Raw genomic sequence first — 20,844 nt, 5'->3', positions numbered from 1 at the left:
GTGTATACCAAAATATCATTTTGTGTGTACTGCATAAGTGTGTGTGTGTGTGTGTGTGTGTGTGTTGTGTGGGAGGGGCAAGACTCTTAAAAGACTTTAAAACTTGATCATCATAAACTCAGCCATATCCATCATGCCATGGTCCCCTTCCTGTACCATCATGATGCATCTCAGTTAGACACTGGGTCTAAACAACCTCAGTTTAGAACAAGAATCTTCCTCAGCACATGCCTCTTCATAGAACAGAGCCACATCTGACACCTCTGAAGTGTCAGCTCTGCCGCTGTCAGCTGTGTGACCTGAGGTGTGTTTCCTTAACCCTCCGGCCTCAGGTCTCTCCAGAGAAAATGAGAAAAGAAACGAAGCTTCCTACAAGGCTTATATGGAATAAATGAGTAGACTCTCTGGATGCCCATAGCATGCAGTCACCACGATGCAGGTGCACGGAGCATACATCCTTAACCTGTTCACACCGCTGTTTCCTGGAGAGCCTACTCCAGGCCAGGCAATTCTTAGAACCGCACACCCAGTGGCACACAAGAGAAAGCTACCTTCTCTAAGATGTTTCAAAGCCAATATAGGAAGCAAGCAAGCTAGAGTCCTGTATCACACAGTGGGTCCTCCAAGCAAGGCTGAGATTATAAAGGGAGATTTTAAACTAACCCTGACTAGATCCAGTTCAGACAGGAATGCATTTCAGCTGAGTCCATGGGGGTGAGAGATCAAGCACTTGACTCAAAAGTTAGAGTCAAGGGTTTGAGGAGCAGACGGGCTGAGGTACCAGACCAGAAGGTGGAAGTAATGGTGACCTTTTGAGCAGCCAGCTCTGTCTGTCTGGGGGACTATAAAGAGAAAAGGAAGTGGTAAAGATGGGTAATAATAGCAGAGGCCCAGTGATGGAACTTTCGAGAAATGCCGAGTATTAGTTGTCATCCTATAGGGCATGATGACTCTGTACCAAGCACTGGTAAGCTCTCTGATTTTGGCTCTAGAAGAATCCCTCAGTCTGAAACTAGGGAGTGGGATAGAGAGGAAGAATTCAGGCAGAGACTGCTGTAGAGCACTTAGCCTCTTCCAGGGGAGCACTGTTTTGGTGGTTGACAATAAGCCGATGGCTTGCCTGAAGTGACTCAGCTTCAAAGCACTCAGGAGTGAGAAGAATCCATGGCTGTGGTAGCTTGCTTCTCTAGCCGGCTGGCCCATCCTCTCGTTCTCCCATCCTAGCTCTGCCCACATTTCCATGGTCACTGGCAATGAAAGACTGTGAGAACTCAGGCCACCTTGCAGGGGACCTTGGCTTTTCTGTGAGTCATAAATCACATAAGAAATCTCTTGGGCTTATTCAGACCACCATGTATCCAAAAACATTTTTTAAAAGACACATCACTCTAATTGACACTGACACACACACACACACACACACACACACAAACAGAGTAACTCATGAAACAAAAGCTAAATATTTTGCTGGGTCATCAGGCCAGTGAGACTAGAAGGGATACTGATGGATGGGATGGAAACCTGCCCAGGGTTAGAGGTCAGAGCGTAGCTAGCAAAGAGAGCATACGTCAGACAGAGTGTTGCATGTCCATTTAGGCTGCAGCTCCCAGGGAGGTTTGAAACAAGGGCTGCCCAGGTGAGAAAGGAGAGTGACTAGCTAGAAGGAAAAGGTGGTCACAGGTATGAATCCCTCACAGATATTGTTAGCACTTTTACTGGGCAAAGAAAACCACACCAAAGCTCCCATTCCATAAACCCAAACATCCTCCTAGATAACAATCTCACATGTGGAGACACAGGCTTATCTGGTGAAGCTGGGCATTTTGATATGAACTGCTGCTACCCAGCATCAACTAGGTGCTTGGTTGGGAAGGGAGGAGCTCTTGTCCCTTCTTTACAGCATCCCGCTACACTTCATTGGTAGATCTGTTTTGTTCCTTTGTTTGCACTTATCAAACACTTCTGGGCACTGATAGGTGTCTAGGTTCTGATTTACAGTCCTGGGTGAAATTAGCCACACCCAGAACTCTCTTTCCAGCAAATGGCTAGCTGCTGCCTCCTATGGAAAGAACAGGTTAGCTGCAGAGCCTGTGCTACTAGCTTGAGATCATATTTGTGTGGATAAGGAAAGTTTCTGTGTTGTCAAGACAACTTTAGAATCAGATTGCCAATTAGACCCCTTTAAAATGGTGTGATAGCTGAATATACCCTAGGGTCTTCCGATATCTTTAATGTAGCAATGGGAAAATGCTAAATTAAAAAAAAATGTTTCTTGCCAGATATCACAGATTAGCTTCCAAATCACAAGGGATTCACCCCAGACAGTACCTCTTAATGGCATGGAGGTGTCTGAAAATCTTCATGAAATGGGATTTGGAAGGAGACATAGCCACACAACTCTCAGTGCAACTCTCAGAAATTCTCAAGTTCATTTAGGAGGACCTCTAGCATCTAACATTACACTGGGATTTGTCTTGAAGTGTTCTGACTTAGAGAAAGTGTCCCCTGGGTGCTAGCTGTCCCCTTAACTTGCATGCCACCCTGTCCTGCCTTTTCTTCTAGCAGCTGACTTCATTGCACTCTCTACCTCCTTCACCAGGCCTAGCGCTGCCTCTCTTCCCAGCGCCCAATCCTTCCTGTCAAGCTACTGAGCATATTCTAATGTCTCTGACTAGCTTGCTATAACCAGACAGACTGGCTTCTTGAGAATTAAATCTAATCCAGGCATGGTACAGTAAGCCACGTTTGACCTACAAAATCATGGCAGTGCCAGGGCCTCCCCCCCCCCCCCCCACAGCGGGTGACTCATGATTTCTAGGAGGACAGCGGTTGAGATAAAGGTCATTTGGGATTTCAAAGTAGCCTCTTTAATTGTTGTTGGCTTTTTTGTTTTTTGTTTTTTTAAACACCTAAGCCATTTTAGTTTTACAGCCATCAAAAGGATTTTGTAATCAAACTACAGGAAAGTGCATAGAACTTTTCATCTTCAAGACAGTTAAAAACATTAATTAACAAGAGCAGGGAACCTCTGAGGAAGAAGAAGAGACTCTGTCTGGACATGCCCCCCCACTGCCCCTCTCAACTCCCTGTTGCTGTGAGACACACCCTTGTGGCCCTAGGTCTGGGCTTCTCATCTTTCCAGGGCTTAGAGGTTTTCATCTCCAAAACAGAGTCATGTGCATTTATACCAGGGTATGATGTGTGTGTCATGCATATGTATGTATTGTTGGTGGGGAAGTCCAGGCTACTGAAGAGTCATATACCACAGGGGTAGCATGATTTGGGTGGAAATTCCAGTTCAAATGCTATCTTCCAGTCCTGTAGACACTTGTCTGTGGGTCCAACAGGAATCATGGTGAATTAAATAGACACTGTAAACTAGACCCAGGTACAACCCTCACTCCTTGACCCTGTGTAGAGGTGGTGTGGGTGGTATATTTAATTGCAATGCTGTTTCATTCAAAACTTTTTACAAGGAGCAACTAATATAGGAAGATAGGAAAAAATAAGAAACACAGAAAGGATTCAGTTATTTAGAGGGTGACATGCATTTGTAGTCTCTGCCACTGGTTCCTAGGAGAGTTGGGGCTGACAAAGGCCATGGGATCCACCTCCCAAAGACTCCTCACTGTAGAGACCTTGATTCGCCACTGGCAGGATGAGATACAACTCTAGCAGTATAGGGGAAGAGAGGCCACTCTGCCACAGAAGAGATAGAGCCTCTCTTCTGCCTTGAGAATGCAGACTGATGTTTCCCATTAAGCAGTTGATGTATTAAGAACCAGTTTATCCTGTGAGTACACTCACTGGGGATGGGCACTGTGTGATACTGGTCTCATTACCTTAGAAATCAGTGGTCGTTAACATTGGCCAAGGGGGAAATTTGTTAGAGCCTGTGATGTTCTGGTTGGGTTTAGTCACATTTATTTTTGGTGCTTCTCAAGGCATCCCCGGGAATTGAGGGCTGTATCTTCCATCTAGTGAGGAGGGCAATGGGGTTCAGAGGTAGGAACAGCACTTCCTGGCTCATGAAGCATGGAGGCTGGCAAGGTCTAGCACCCAGGCCCTAGCTTTTAGCTGCCCTCCTACAGCCTACCTTGAAGGAGTCTGAGCCAGGAATAGTGAGGAACTTGAAGGTTGGCACTGACCCCCTGGGTTGGCACTGACCCTCTGGAACAGTTTCTTCTAGGTCTTCCTAAGACTCGTCATAATTGGCACAGGGCCGCAGAAGCATTTGGAACCTGTTAGCATGTGGGCTGCCTAGATGAATAGAAAGTGAATAGATGATTGTCCACAGGAGAGAAAGATGCCTGTGTCCCTGCTGAAATGTCTCTTTAGCCTTGGGGGTCTGGGATGGGTAAAGGATGGAGAGGAAGAGAGGGAAAGAGAGGGAGGTCTTCACCAGGGGAAGGTCATGCCAGCCTAGCTCGAGAAACAGCCCTCTGATGACAGACTCTGGGTTGACCATACCCTCATCCAGAAGGTACTTTCCTAGGTATAGTGTCTTCTTCCCCATTTCCTTCCTTCATTCCTTCTTTCTTTCCTTTGGTTTTTGTTTATTTGTCTTATTTTGGTAGCCTGTAGAAGCATGGGCACCTAATCGATTAGGCCCATACCATATTTGTTGCACAGAGACCACAAGTATATGTGTGGGTTGTTCCTAAAGGAACACTGGAGAAGCAAAGCCATTGTCATTTTTCTTTAAGTCAGAATGGCCACACCTTGACCGACCTCATTGTGCTTCCAATGCCAGTTTGCGGGTAACACAGAAGGAGTTTGTACCTAGACCATTAAAAACTGCACTTCAAGCAAGCCCTTGGGGAGTTCTGACTTGCTCCAAAGACGGGTGTCTTATTGTCCCTTCATCCTAGCCACAAGCCTGTTTGTGTGCTCACTACATCTGGCCTTTATTTGAAACTCCACCTCAAAGTATTTCATAGCACACAATATCTTTCCTTATTAAATTCTCCCGTACATATTTTTTTTTCATAAAGCAGGCACCAAAAGCTGCAGACCTACCTGTGGCTCCAAGACTGTGTTCATAAACCTTTGGAAACTGTTTGTGATTCGTTAATCACATTTTCAAAGGAAGTTACAGATTATAGATATACTAACAATTGCCATATACAATGCCTGGCACTGTAATGGGCTCCTTACAAACAAGGACCCAGGAGGGGAAGTTGGGGAGACAGGCCTGGGATTTGTCCCCCACAGAGGCTGCATGGGGGAGGGGAGAGCCAGTCTCAGAGTGTGAGCATCCAGAGCTTAACTATTATACTGTTGCTTGGAGGAGGCATGGAGAGATAGCATGTAGAACTGAGCTCTGCTCAAGCACAGAAGTGCATCTCGGTGGCAGCAAGGCTTTTTATAAATCGGATGTTCCTAAATAATCATTAAAGTTATGAAGTCTGTAAATATTTCACCAAAAAATGTACTTTTTTTTTAAAGGAATGCATTGGACTGGAGAGATGGCTCAGTGGTGAAAAGTTCTTTTATTGACAGCACACACATCAGGTAGCTTACAAAGGCCTTTAACTCTAGTTTCAGGAGACCTCACACTCTCTTCTAGCCACTGTAGACTCCTGCACATATGTGGTGCACATAAACCCAGACAAGCATGCACATATACACATACACATAGATATAATAAGTAAATGATCTTTCAAATTAGTTCATGCATAAAGAAAGGAAAGGTATTCAGTGTATACAATCTGATCACCTGATGCGTGGAACTCCAGGCAAGATTATTTTTAGGAGAAGGGTGTGGCATGGGCTGATGTGGTGGTGCTGACCACTAACACCAGCCCTTAGGAGGCTGGCAGGTACATCTGTGTGAGTCAGAAGGCAATCTGGTCTACATAGTTCCAGACCAGCCAGGACTAATATGGATACCCTGTCTCTAAAAGGAAAGGGGTCAATTTGGGAAGCATACATTGACACATCCAAAGGGGCAAAGATGTCAAGTATGGTCTAGGTATACATATGTCCCCAGGACTGTCATTTCAGGCACAGTGTGGTCCAGGATTATCATATTCCATTCCCACTGCTTTGACAACAAGGGGCTTCATTCCGAGGATGTCTTAAACTAAAGGTCAAGGTGGCCATGAGATGTTCCAAGTTCACATCTCACAACCTTAGTAGTGCCTGGGCATAGGGAACTACCTTTTCTGGAACAGTGCAAGAAAGCATCCCAAATGGAGTCTTTTGAGTGTCTCTTTTGCATTACTGTAGGTTATGTCCCCATCTCTGAACTAATTCCTGTGTTCTGGAATGATGACCCAACAATAGTGGTACCTGCGAGAAAACGTAGGTACTTACACTAGAAAATATGTGAAATGGGTGTGGCCAGTGCATGGGTAAGTGGGCTTACTTCCTCACCTCCTAAGCTTTCTTAATGAGGAAAAGGTTGGGGCAGGTTTGAAGTCATCGTGCCACTGTCTGTTTGTTGCCCTTGGCCCCTTTCAGCTATGCCATAGTCAGCTGAGTTTTCTTTTGCTAGCCTAAAGGAATCCTTATGCTTCACTGATGCCTAAGTTCTAATGTTCACCTGTTCAGACCCATTGTACATAAATGGTTAGGCAGCCATTAAGGAGGGCCCTTTATCAAAGGGAGCTTCAGAGGGTGTATCTCCCACTTCTGTGTCTTTCTGTGAGGTTGATACGTAGGGTCTTGCACAGTGTAGCAACTGGTGGACCGTTGTGCTGGGAGATCCTTTATTCTATGGTCTCTCTCACCATTCCCTTGTTTTTGAGGCAGGGTGTCACTCCTTCTTGAACTCACTAAATATCCCAGATTAGCTTGAAACTCATGGCAGCCTGTGCCTCACTCTGAGTGCTAGGGTTATAATGAGCCACGGTGCTCAGCTCTCTCAGTTTCTTAAGTAGGCTCTTAGTGTATTGGCCTATGTCCCTTGAGTGGTGATAAAAGGAAATGAAAGTCTGGAGATGGGGTGTACGTGGTAGGGTACAGATGTAACTCATGTGGTAGGATGCTTGCCTACAATATGCAAAACCCTACATTGAACCCCCAGACACAATCTGTGCAGAATGGTTCAAGTCTGCATTTGCAGGACTTGGAACGTAGAGGCAGGTAGATCAGAAGTTCGAAGCCATCCTCAACTACATAACCAATTCAAGATCCACTTGGATTGTGTGGAACCCTATTTCCAATAAAGAAAAGCAAAGGCCAAGGATTTTAAACAGATTTCTCTCTTGTAAATATTACCTCAAAAGAGCTGAGTTTAGTGCAACTACAGATATCTGTCGAGTGTCTTGACCCCCAACTTGTAATCGACATAGCAGAGGGAGGCAGTTGGTCATGTTTGTGTGATGCCAACATAGTCAGCAAACACCTCCTGCCTGTGACAGTGACAGAATTATTGAAGTATCCTTCCTTTTGAGGAATTGGGGAGTGCCCAACTCTGCGTAAAGAGTCAGGTTAAGCACTCCTGCACTGTCTGGGATGAGCTGCCAAGGTGGAAAAGGATTTAGCCTGCCTCTCCTGGCAAGTTCCATCTCCCCTACTTTACAGCTCAGTGGGAAATGCTGAAGCAGCTCAGTGGCTGACTTAGCACCAGACATCCAGTGTGAGGTGGGCAATGGTGGTACCTCTATACTCTTTTCTTCTGACAAAATCCTGTGCATATTTTGAGGATAAGGATATGTTTTGTATTGAGGACCTTAGAGTCAGTTTAAATTTAACAAAAGCCAAAATAACATGAGGCTTACACAGAGAAATTAAGGCAGGGTTTAGCAGGTGGTGAGGTGTCCTTCCCCATGCTGGCTATATGATCTTATTTGATTTTGTTGTTGCATTTGTTACTTAGCTTGTCAGAGCTCATCTTCCTAACTGTGGGATGTGGGGATAGGCAATGATAGAAGCAAAAATAAGGTAGGGATGCTATAAGTAAGTTTGTGGGAAGAGAGGGGTAATGCTTGACTATCTGGATTTACTGTTTTACACTTTGCATGTATGTGGTACATGCATGTATTTGTCATGGGCTTTGCATGTGAACATGTAGATGTGAGTGCACATGTGTATATGTATATTCTGAAGCCAGAGGTCTACAATGGGTATCTTTCTCAGTAATTCTTTATTCATTTTTAAAGCAGGATATCTCATAGAATCTGGTGTTCATTGATAGCAGGACTGGCTAGACAGTGAGCTCCAATGATCTGCCAGTCTCTGTCCCCATACCCAGTATCAATGTACTGCATCTCACTTTTACATGAATCTTGGGGATCAGAACTTGCATGGCAAGAACATTGCCATCACCAAGGTATCCAATGTGTGTGTATATATGGTGTGTGTGTGTGTGTGTGTGTGTGTGTGTCCTGAGTAATTGAATAAAGGAACATTGTTAAGTGACCAAATGATGAATTCCTTTTTCCAAAGCAAAACAGAAGAATGGTTCAGACCTGTCAACAGGCAACCTAATAATCTGTGATATTATGCTTTTGAAGGTCAAGTTCTGGGCTGCCTGGAATTGTTGAGAATGGTTCTTACTGTAATAGGTTTCGAAGCCAGTGGCCTCGGTATCTGAGGTTTAGAAGCACTGTCAGGCTGTCTTCCCGTAAGGAGGGTCCTGAGTCCTAGAATTCTATACACCTCCCCTGTGGCTCCTGCTCATGGCTCAGACCCAAACCTCTCCCTCATCCATCCATCCTTCCTTCCTTCCTTCCTTCCTTCCTTCCTTCCTTCCTTCCTTCCTTCCTTCCTTCCTTTCTGCCTTCCTTCCTTCCTTTCTGCCTTCCTTCCTTCCTTCCTTTCTGCCTTCCTTCCTTCCTTCCTTCCTTCCTTCCTTCCTTCCTTCCTTCCTTCCTTTCTGCCTTCCTTCCTTCCTTCCTTTCTGCCTTCCTTCCTTCCTTCCTGCCTTCCTTCCTTCCTTCCTTCCTTCCTTCCTTCCTGACTTCCTGCCTTCCTTCCTTCCTTCCTTCCTTCCTTCCTTCCTTCCTTCCTTCCTGACTTCCTGCCTGCCTTCCTGTTCCTTCTGCTTTTAGCAAGGCTGGCTTACCCAGCTTCCATGCACACAGGAACTTTCCCTAACATGATCCAACTGCTAATCTGCTATCGTTTACAGTGACTTCCGAGAGAACCACTTTCCTTCCTCTTCATCTGGAGTGGATCTCATGTCATAAAAGTGACTGTGAATGGTGAATGTCTCGTTAACTGGAAACCTCATAGACGAGGTTGTCATCCTGGTTGACAGCATGCCCTTTTGAAGGCAGGCAGGGAGCCTCCTTGGGTGGTGGTGGTGCAGGCGGTGAGGGAGACTTTCTAGAGATGGTGTAGGATCCCCAAAGTAAAGTTGGCAGGGAATAAAGAGTTCAGGAGAAACATTTGGCATTGTTTGGTACCACAGTGATGTAAGAACCACCCCTCCTGGACACAGTCCCCTTGATTGTACTGAGAGCCATTGTAGATTTGTTTGATTCTAAAGTGGCAAAGGTTTCTCCTTTGGGTCTGGCTTACCTTTAGTAACTGTGTCTGCAATCACCAATCAATGTCTTAAATGACAATTTGGGGTCTTAAAATATTTAGACTGACCCTGCATCCCTCTTAGTTTTATTGTTTAATAAAAACAGTACTGAGTCAAAGAACAGAAAGAAAATGGGTATGCCTCTATATATGTATCCTGTATAGATATACAACTATGTCAGTGTACTATGGACTTATGAAGTGCTTGCTTATCCCTAGCCTGCAGCAGAGGGCAGACTTTCCTACCTTATAAACACCCCAGTAATCAGCAGTAAAGGCCTCAAGACACACAAACATCCAGACACAAGAATGTCCGGTCGATAAAATGGTACACTTGCTGGTTGACTAACACTGGTGATTTAGAGGGGGAAAGTAAAAGCGCTCCCCAGTTATTAATGCACTCATCAGCTTTTCCAGAGAAATGCCCTAATGGCCATTAAATCTGGCAGTGATTCCCAATACTCACATCTACTCCAGGTGAAGGAGCTGTGCTTAGCTCAGCATTGCCATGGCCAGTAGCAAATAGGAGGTCTCTGAGTCTGCGACGCGTTCTCCGGATGCTGAGCCCAAGGCCAACTGTGGAGACCAATATTTTATATCTCAGCTGAGAAGCCTGGAGGAGGTTTGAGAAGGGAAGTTTATGAAGTTTAGGGGAAAGGGCAAGATTTGATAAATTTATATAGGAAGCTCTTTCCTCTGCCCCAAAGGGTTGTGCTCATCAGCTTTTAAAGAGAGATGGGTCTACTCACCCTTCACATATTCCTTCCAAGGGTGAGATAAATATTCTTTGCACCTGGCATTTTAGAGTCAAGGAATTCTCTAGACAAATGTATGCCAAGCAAAGAGTTGACCTTTATATTCTCCAAATCGGAAGAAACACGAAAAGCCATGGCTGGCATTAAAGTCCGTACATTGCCACCCAGAGCACTGATTTCAGGTACCCATTTTTTCCTCATAGCTCACACTCAGCAAGCAGGTCCTAGGAGGATAAAGATGCCCAGGTTGATGGCTTTATGACCATTTGTCTGTCTTTCTCCTTTTCCCTGTGCTAGTATGAAGAAGGAAAAAAGCGGAGGAAACCTAACTACAGCAGTGTGGATCTCTCTGAAGTTGAGTGGGAAGACCGGGACGATGTGGTAAGTGACCCTTTGCAAACCTCATCACCAAGGACAATATTGACCATAAATGATAGCCCAGAGGCTGGTCCAGAGAGGGCTATGAAGACAACATACCCTTCCCTTATAGTTGGAGCTATATAGCTCTCCTACCAGCCTGCTGAGCCTATGCTCAGCAGGCTCTGGTTTCCTCTGCAGCTGATTCATTCCACTTCATCCCCAGTATAATTGTCAGGTCTTGACTAACCATCTACAAAGACATGTCATCCACCAGCTAATAAGGCAGGCTCCCAGATGGACAGAATGAACTTGTTAGGTTTACATGGACACAACTCTTGTTGCCAAAGAGCAGCAGAGGAGTTTGAAGGCCCACTTTCCCCATGTGTGGTCAGACTCCCAGCCCCATTACTACCTCTATTCCAATTCCCATGTCTTGTGCTTCTACCCTTTCCAAGGGTTGTCGCAGAAAGCCATTTGACATCTCCTCTTGCTTTATAGAAACAGGGCTGGCATCCTAACGCCCTTGTCGCTTTCTTCATTTTCATAGCCTCTGCTCCCTGAATGGCCTCAGCTAGCAGAAAGCTCAGGTTTTTCTCCCTTGCCCATAAAATGCAAAAGACATATCTATTTCAGAAATTTAACCTAGCCCTGTCTGGCTAAACCCAAGCTCAGACAAAATAAAGTTGCCATTCAATAAAAGCTACTGCCTCATCTGCCCTTCTTTTCCTATCTGCCACTGCTTTGACATCATGGAGATTCAATGTCCAGGAAGAGTTTGCTGCCTTCTCTTCCTCAAGCACTGTGACCAGGATCCTGCTGGGTTCTTGTGATAAACTGCACCTCATATGCTCTGCCCAAACCCCTGCACCACTGTGGACAGCTACATTGCTGGGACTCAAATCTCACCTGTGTGGACACTGACTGACTGTCTCTCATGTGTGGCCCTTACTGCTTCCCCCCATGGTTGTCTTCGCAGATGCTTTGAACATACTGGTAGAATGAAAGTTTAAAAAAAGTGTTTATACCATCGTGTGACTACGTGAGGATGCTGGGAATGGGCCCTCTGGGATCACAGTGCTCATTCCTACTCTGGTTCTTTGAGAGGAGCTTCTGCCCACTTTCTCTTCCATGGTCCCCATTTCCCATGCTGTTTTGACCTCACAGGATACTCTCTGCTTCTTTCTTAAAAGTGTCGGGATTTACCATAGACAGGATTCTTCATCTTTTCTATTGTAATCACTGAGGAAGATAGAACTGGTCATACTAACCCATACTTCCCAAGTCCCATTTCCCTTTTATTATCCCCCGTGCTTCTGCTAGTCTTGTGGGTGGGGGGTGGTGCAGAGTGGGGGTAAGAGATGGACATCTCCTTTTGTTAGTCATGGTTCTGAAATGATTTTCATCTCCTTATCTCATTTTTCTTTATGAGTAGAGGTTCAAGCATCAGATTCCCAGCATGCACTTCACTGTCATCTAACTTATAGGGCTGGGTTCTAGTTGTCTACTTTCAGAATTACCATATTCTTCTTATATAAAAATTGACCTCTGACTTGTGTTCTTGTGGCAAGAATCCAAAGGCATAAGTTCTTTTAATACCAATGTGTTTGACATAGGAAAACCTAAGCTACCTTCTCTCCTGTGGATCTGTGCCGAAAGGAACTATTGGAGAATTTTGGAAATCAGTGTAACACATTGTTCTGTGGGATGCACAGAGGCTCATATACCCATGTGCTAATGTAGAAGCTTGCAAATAAGTATTGAAAGACAGGCTTCAGGATAACATGGGTAAAGGACCATGGAAGCAGAGCTTTCTAAGCCACATCAGCGAAGTCTGCCTGGATGCAGAGAAACTGACCAGAGCATCCTATGTCTCATGGACAGCCAGGCTCTTGCATAATTTAATGAGCACATTTATAACATAGACCCTGTTGCATACTTCCAAAACTGATGAACTATCACATATGTCATTTAAAAATTTTGCAAAGTAGTCTGGCCAAGAGGCTGCAATTCCAGTTATAATTTCAGTACTGGGGAGGAAGAACTTGATCTCATCTAATGGTTCCCAGCAAGAGATTCTGCTCTGATGAATAAAAAACAGCTTTAAACTCTGGTCTTCACCTCTCACGTGTACAAACCCACATATACAACCACTTGTACATACATATACCTGTGCATACATGTACCTATACAGACACACATACAAACACACACAAGAGGAAAGTAGAGCACATAGAGAAGTGTGCATGTGACTTCTGTTGTCGCTATAGGGTAAGTGACATATCGTGTCAATTATTGTGAAAAGACAGATATTTAGGGGACCCACGTGTCAGCAATGTCTGAGTAACCAATGAGGATCACCTCCGGGGAAACAAAAATCTAAACAAAATTAAAACAAAAAGTATCTTAATTTTCTTTTAATTTTTATTTTCCTTCCTTCATTTCCTTCTTCCAGCCTTTCCTAACCATTCTCCCTCTACCCTTCCCACCTTCAGTCTAACTCTTGACTTGATAGTCTCTTTTACTTTGATTATTACTGATATATATATACACATACATTTGTATATACGTGTATGTATATATGTTATATACATATTTGAATGAATGTCTGGGTGTGAATGAGAATGTGAATGCACAAATGCATATAAATACAACTTGATGAGTCTGTTTTTATTGTTTGTGTGAATATGGTTCCAGGACTGAAATTCCTGGAGATGGCTGAAGGAATTAAGGATGGTTTTCAGTTTTATTCCTGTTACACTTTAGTCATTGCCGAACTTTCCACAGTAAACATACTTATTTCTAAAATAGAAAAGGCTCATATAAGTCACAATAGCTACCAAATAAGGAACTTTTCTTGTGCACAGTTCCACCTTTGCTACAATGATGAGCTCATTTATTTCTCATTACAATCTCGTCAAGAATTATCCCCATTTTGCAGTTAAGGAAACTGAGGCAGAGAACTTATGTCATGGTCTGTCTTTGTTAGCATTTTTGTTGCTGGGAAGAAACACCGAAACCATGGCAACTCTTATAAAGGACACCATTTAACTGGGGCTGGCGTATAGGTCAGAGGTTTACTGCTATGGCAGAAAGCATGGTACTATGCAGGCAGTCGTGGTGCTGGAGAAGGAACCAAGAGTTCTACAGCTGGATTAGCAGGCAGCAGGAAGAGCAAGTGAGCCATACTGGGTTTGGCTTGAGCATCTGACACCTCAAAGCCCACCCCTAGAGGCCTGACACACTTCCTCAAACAGAGCCCCATCTACTCCAACAAGGCCTGGTCTCATAATAGTGCCACTGCCTATGGGAGCCATTTTCTTTCAAACCATCACACAGTCTTAAGGTGCACCTCAGGCTATCTGGCCCTAAATCTGTATCCTTGACACACCCACTTTAGTGTGCTGTGGAGAAGGCCCTAGAGTCACAGAGTCCCTGAAGATTCCATATGGTATCCCAGACATGTGGTGAGTTTTTACAAAGAGACTACAAAGTAAATGTCTATCCTTCTGATGGTGTTGCGGGCTCTTTGAGCAGAGAAGAGGAACCCTTTCTTGGCTCCTAGTGGTCTAAACATGGCAGACACATATACACTTTCCCACTGTTCAACAGGCACACCATCATCTAAATAAGTCGTCTCTGAGTTTCTTGCCTCACAGTCATGGGCAAACAAGTAAAGTGGTTTCTTTAAGATTTATTTATGTATGTATATGAGTTCTGTATTTGCATGTATGTCTGTCTGCATGACAGAAGAGAGCATCAGACAGAAGAGGGCACCAGATCTCACTATAGATGGTTGGAGTCGCCATGTGGATGCTGGGAATTGAACTCAGGATCTCTGGATGAGCAGCCATTGCTCTTAACACTGAGCCATCCTCCAGCCTGCAAGTGACATTTTACTGTGAAGTAAAGTGAACCCCCTACACAGTTTTGCAGCAAGAAAAGTTTTTGAAAATGAGCTACCAAGTCCTACTTTGGCAAGGGACTGCATATAAATCATATGTCCAATTGGAGCAAATTCAATGTAGTTTGCATTGTTAGTTGAACATATGTTAATTGTTCAAGTGAAGGTATGCAGTCTCAGGAAAAAGTCCACCTATGGAAGAAAAGCACAAAAGGTTTAAAATTGTGTAGAGGCCCTTGTAAAGAATCAGTTTTCTTGGAGTTGTCTGTGGTTTGAACATACATGTAGATCTTTTATTTCCTACAACCCTGACTGATTGTCCATAGAATGTGGGGCTACCTTGCTCTGAATCTTTATCAATCTTAGAGCCACAGCATTGTGGGTTCTGTTTCTAACCCAACTGGAACCTATGCAGTTGCAATGTAAGCCTCTCTCCTACTGCCCTCAGAAAGCCCATACTTCTTCCCATCAGCCTCTTGGATGGGGCTCTGAGTGTCTCCAGGGCCCTTTCTTCCCAAAGCCCTGTGAGGGTCTGTCACACTGGGACATATTCTGAGACCTTTGATCTCATATTTCCAAGGCCTTTATTCTTCTTTACACAGTGTTCTCTTTTTCTGACTCTCATGCTTGATCCCTTGAACCCGATCCCCTGTGAACCTAAGCTGATGTGGAAAGGAAGGGGATTTGTGGCTGGGCTTCTCTGTACCTGCTAACTTCATGTACTGGAAGTTAAATGTTTTCTTGGTAAAGGAAGCCGTTTACCTGCCCTGTCTCACATCCCTCCATCTTTGGGCTTGATTGGGTAACTTTTAATTAGGGACTTGGAAGATCAGGCCTCTGAAAGGTGAAAGCCCTGTTCTTACATGGACAATAATTCACCACCAGGAGAATGGGCTGTCATTACATAAGGAGACTCAATCTCCGATTACCACTCTATCTTCTGGGAAAGCATTCTTCAGTGGGCTCTTCCTAAGAGGGAAGAGCAGTAGATCTCAGATGAAATGGGCATCTAGTGTTGATTGAAACATGATACTAGAAAAGTGGGTACTTTGATGGGTCACTCAAACTGAGGACCCCTGACGACTCCGGGGAAGCATGTGTGAACCAGGTACTAGTGTGTATCCCATCAGGAGCTACATTTTTAAATCCCTAGAGGGGGTTTTGCCTTTTTTGGTGTTCATCTCATTGTGATGAGCATTGTCTCTGTGGCCACTTCATATCATACGTACAGATGCCCAAGATCTGATAAAGAGCATAAAAGGTACTGCACACCATTGGTGTCCCTTCCTTGCCTTTCTTTGGGTGTGTTAAGTCAAGCATCTATGCATGTGATTTTTAATGACAGCTTAATCAGCTAACATATGGACACACAAAGATTATTTTTAAAGTTTTCCTCTACCAAGCCCTTTTCATTTCCCCCAGATGTTCATGATTACAAATCCAGGCAGTGGCAAGTTCAAAGACTGTTCAGAGCAGCACCAATGGCCATGCTCTTCCCACTTTCTGCAGGGAAGACAGGATTGTTGTTGCTCACTGATCTTGTCTGTGCTCTGTGGACCTCCCTCATGTGTGGGTGCCACTGACTTCTTGCATGATTATGTGCACAGAATTCTTTGCAATGCACAGCCCATTAAGATAGAAGAATGTCCCAGCCTTGCAAAATGCATTTTGGCCATTAGTCTCTTCCTTCCTCTGATAGTGAGGACAGAATACCACCTTCCAATGGGTTCTGGATCCCAGGAATGGGAAGTATATAAAAGAGCTAGCTACTGGGATGTAATACTATAGACAATGACATAGTCAATGTCTAAAACTTCGTCTTTGAAAAATCAAGAAATCAAAATATATATTATATTAATAATAAGATAGTTAATTTTATACTCAGATTTAGGTAGCAGAGGTTAAAATGGAATGTGTGTGTGTGTGTGTGTGTGTGTGTGTGTGTGTGTGTGTGTTTATGTATGTACACCACATGCATGAAAAAAAAAAGCCTTTGAAACCAGAAGAGGGTATCACAACATCTGGAGCTGGAGTCATAGGTGATTATGAGCTGCCAAATGAAGATCCTAAGAACCAACCCCAGGGCTTCTGCAAGAGTAGAAAGTGCTCTTAGTCACTGAACCATCTTTCCAGCACCAGGAGCTTGGGCTTAAGAGTCAAGAGAGCCTGTGATTACTTGGGCAAGGTTCTTCGTTCAAGGCCTCAGTTTTTCCTTTAGTCAAGTAGGTGCAAAAATAGAAATACAAAAGACAGTTCTGTGAGTTTTAGAATTAGTGTCTGGTCAGCAGGTAGGACTCAGTCAGCAATAGCTACCAATAATATGAGCTTCCCAATAATCTGATGACTACAGATTAGAAAGCTCCTGACAGGCACTGTGGGTCTGGATAGCTTCTCTTAGGGTCAGTTTTGATTGGACAAATGACAGAAGAAGATGTTGAGGCACAAAGAGATCAAAGGAACAGCAGTATGTGTCAGTAAAGAGATCCTCACTACCTTGGGGTCCCTGATACCCCACATTGTCCTGTCTCAGTCTGTCTAGCTTTACAGAATTAGGAATAGAAAGTTGAAATCTGCTGAGGTAGGGGAGCTGTCACACAGTGGACTCTGGCCGGTGAGGAAAGGAAATGGAGTCTAGGGATGTACAAAAGTGTCCTTAGCACAAGGTGTGTTTTTCCCTAGGTGTGCTAATTGGTCTTTGCTCATGGCCAAAGCAGCTAGAGAGACACAGGTAAGAGAGAAAGAAGGGACATCGATGTCCAGCGAACCAGAGCATGAATTCTGATTCCCTTAGCTGGCAGCAGGTATCCAACACCCCACCCACCCAGGTGAGGAAGATGATTGAGCAGAAGATGATAATACCTGCTGGTGAGAGTGGTGGTCAGATGGAGGATGGCCAAGAAAGGAGAATAGTTAGTGTGTAGTGGACACTTGTCTGCTTGTTGACTGTTTACTCCTTACTACAGTTACATGAGATGGCTGCTGTACTCAGTCCTGTTTGGCAGAAGAGAAAACTGAGGCATTGGGAAAGTAGTGATTTGCCTGTCATCATAAAGTACTAGGTGATACCATCATATCATCTCTGGAGTCTGTTTCTGAGTTCCAGGAGGTACTCAGGAAGGAGAGCTTATTTTCATTGTAAGACTAGAATAACTGTTGAAACCTTTGCCTCCAAAAAGCATCAATGACCCTGGCCTTGGGCCCTCCTTGGCCCTATGCTAATTGGTCTTTGCTACTGGGGGTCTTGGGGGGGTGGATTGGCAAGGAGAGTCTGACCTAATCTCTGACTTGCCTGGGGAACTTGAGAGGGGAAGGTCCCAAATGGCTTTAGGCAGGCAGCAGAAAGAGGAAAAATGAAAACCATGTTAAAGATAAATTGAGCCCGTTCTTAAAAGTTAGAAAGTAGACTTAATTAGGACCAGCTCTCTCCATCCCAAACCACAAAAGTTAAAATGGGAAAATATTTCCAGAAATGCCCATTATGTGTTGTTAAAAAAATATCTAAAGTAAAATATATGTTTTATTTTATACATGCCTCCAGCTAAAAATTATGCTTTTGCTCTCTCTTGCAGAAGATGGGAATGTGAACCCAAATCTAGACAGCCCTGAATCAAATTTGGGGTGCTTGCAAGCACCGCCGTTTTCTATCAGCCCCATCTCTCACAAGCTCCTCAAAGGAGAAAAGAAAATTAAAACCAAAAAATAAAACAAAACAAAAAACCTGAAGTGCAGACAGAGAAAGAACAGTTCCCCACGGGCTGGCACGCTGGCCTTTGTTCCCATCCCATTAAATGGCCTTTCCTGTCATGTCCCCTTGCTGCCCATGAAGGCGCATCCTTCATCACCCAGACTGCTGTCCTCCTCTGAACTCATGGAAGGCCACAGGTAATTAGATAAGGTCAGCCAGGGGGAGGGGAGGCAAACCAGGCGCACTGTTCCAAGATGGGACCTCCAAAACTCAGAAACAGGGTCAGCGCTGGTCACCGTCCTGTCAGCAAGACCATTAATTGGGTGACCATCTGAAGCTGATTCATGTTATGGAAAGAGTTACTGTCTCCCCAGTGCCCACCCCCCAATCTTTTTAACTACTGTTTAGAAAAATGTCTTTAAACTTGATTATCATTTGAAAAATGATTTCTTCATGACGAATCGGTACCCTTTTTGAAAACCAACTTGTCCTCCAGAGACATTCTCATTTGTTGATAGTTTTAGCAGATTGTCTAGAGTTCATTCTCTGACCTCCGGACTCATCAACATCCTGAGGCCTCTCTTGTTGCTGCCCCTAAGGGGTTCACTTACGCTCCCCAAATCAGAGTTGAAACTCATTTGTCCTTGTTCACCCCCTCCCATTGTCCAGGAACGTCAAAGGATGTGGGGTTCACTTTGGTTCCCCAATTCAGAATTGAAAGTCAATTTGTCCTTGTTCACCACCACCCCCACCCCCATGGTCCAGGAGGGGCAGAGGAGCTGGAATCTTCCCTAGAGAGCTGATTTGGAGTTCTACATATTTAGCCTTATGTGCAGAAACATGAAGGATTGCTGGGAATTCTGTCTGGGCTATGGATAGGGATGTCTGTGGCTAGACATCCAGACATCCAATAACATGAAATCTAGGGAGGCATTAACTTCCGATTCCATTTTCTTGTTCTAGTTACGAAATGCCATGGTGAATCGGAAGACCGGGAAATTCTCCATGGAGGTGAAGAAGACCGTGGACAAAGGGGTATCTCTTTCTCAAACATTCTTTGCCACTTCATTAAAACAAGTCACTGTGGAAAAAAGAAAATTAGCTTTGAAGGTTCTATCTGGAATAAATTCCTTTCGCCGAGCTCACTTCTCTCTTGTCTTTACTTATCTCTAACAAGACTCATGTAGCGCTATTGTTAACCAGTTCACAGTGTGTCCGCTTAGTTTTGTGTTGATTTCTAAAGAACATCGTTTAGCAGACTAACCGTGTTTTCTTTTCTCTATGACTTTTTCCCCCTGATCTAGAAACGGGTTTTGGTGATGACCAATGACTACTACTATACAGACATCAAGGGTACTCCTTTCAGGTAGAGCTGACCAGAATCATGGACATTTCATCAGACCTCTCAGTGTGTTTGTACCAAACCTGCTGGCCTCTCAGAGCTCATCATCTTCCCAAAGGCCAGAACGATTGAGGAAGGGGCTTTGCCCAGGATGCATTTTGTCTTTGTTCTAAAATGGGGAAGATGGTTCAGACCCACCCAAATAGCCCATCCATTTGCCACGGCCTCGCATCCCATTCCCAACACAAAATCTCCAGGGCTCCCAGGAAGGGTGGAGGAGAGCAGTTCAGAGGGTCACTAGGTTCTCACCATCTCACCTGCTACTTTTTAAGAGCCATTTCTCACCTTCTGTTTTCATCAACCAATAATCCTGCAGGTGGCATTTCGTCCCCACCTTGTGTTTCCAGTTCAACTTTGCTGAATGTCCTTCTGTGTTGTCTCTCTGTTATAGCCCTAAAAAAAAAAAAAAAAAAAAAAAAAAAAAAAAAAAAAAAAAAAAAAAAATCATTGTCTGCTTCCAGATGTGTGTGGAACATTCTAAAGTGGCCTTCCACTGTTGTTATGTGATTTGTAGAAAACAAAATGAAATAAAAAACCAAAAACTTATTTTAGCAGGGTTGCCTTATGCTCCTGGATTGGTATCTTACCGAGTTAAAGGAGAAGTGAATTAGTATAGATTAATTTGAAAAGTATATTCTAATATCACTGTCACGCACTGCCAAGGATTGTGAGCAGATGCAATTTGGAACCAAGAGGAACCAAGGAACACACGAGCCACTAAATGGCTTTGCCAAAAAGAAGGGACTGGTTTTTTTTGTTTGTTTGCTTTTTTTGTTTGTTTTTGTTTTGTTTTGTTTTTTGTTTGCTTTTAAAAAAAAGAAGAAGAAGAAGAAGAAGAAGAAGTAGTTTTGGCCGCTTACTTTAGGCCAAAACCAGAAAGGCATTTAAATCAAGCAATAAGAATGTGGGAAAGCTGTTGGACTAGGAAGTAGACCAGGCTTGAAAGCCAGGCCTATGGTCATACTACAACATTGAGTGTCATGGGAGTTCTTGCATTTGCCCTTGAGAAGGGGGTCAATCTTTCTGGGGACTGGAGATCTCTGAGGAAGTTCAGAACAGAGGTGTGTAAGGTGGTAGCAAGGAGCAGGATGTGTGGCCTTGGGAGGACATCCAGGGGAGGGCTTTCTGGAGGGGCAAGCTGTTGGCCACAAACCTTGCAAACAGGACAGCAGCCAGTTGCCACTGGCATTTCCAATCAGAAATGACTTTGAAGCAGCTGCTTGAGCCTCAGAAAAACCAACACCCACTATAATCAGTGAGGTTT

At 44.1% G+C, this 20,844-nt stretch overlaps 1 protein-coding gene across 1 annotated transcript in view; it reads left to right on the top strand.

The window, feature by feature from the left end:
- Cacna2d3 (calcium voltage-gated channel auxiliary subunit alpha2delta 3) overlaps nucleotides 1-20,844 on the top strand; it is an 827,632-nt gene that overhangs the window by 636,492 nt on the left and 170,296 nt on the right. Inside the window, exons 18-20 of the mRNA XM_052190624.1 lie at nucleotides 10,530-10,613; nucleotides 19,142-19,213; nucleotides 19,483-19,544. Coding sequence (XP_052046584.1) covers nucleotides 10,530-10,613; nucleotides 19,142-19,213; nucleotides 19,483-19,544 — 218 coding nt within the window. The remainder of the gene's footprint in view (nucleotides 1-10,529; nucleotides 10,614-19,141; nucleotides 19,214-19,482; nucleotides 19,545-20,844) is intronic.

Source organism: Apodemus sylvaticus, chromosome 8, assembly GCF_947179515.1.
Source record: "Apodemus sylvaticus chromosome 8, mApoSyl1.1, whole genome shotgun sequence".
Lineage (NCBI taxonomy): Eukaryota > Metazoa > Chordata > Mammalia > Rodentia > Muridae > Apodemus > Apodemus sylvaticus.
The sequence above is the reverse complement of the archived record's forward strand: the minus strand, read 5'-3'. Positions and strand labels throughout refer to the sequence as shown.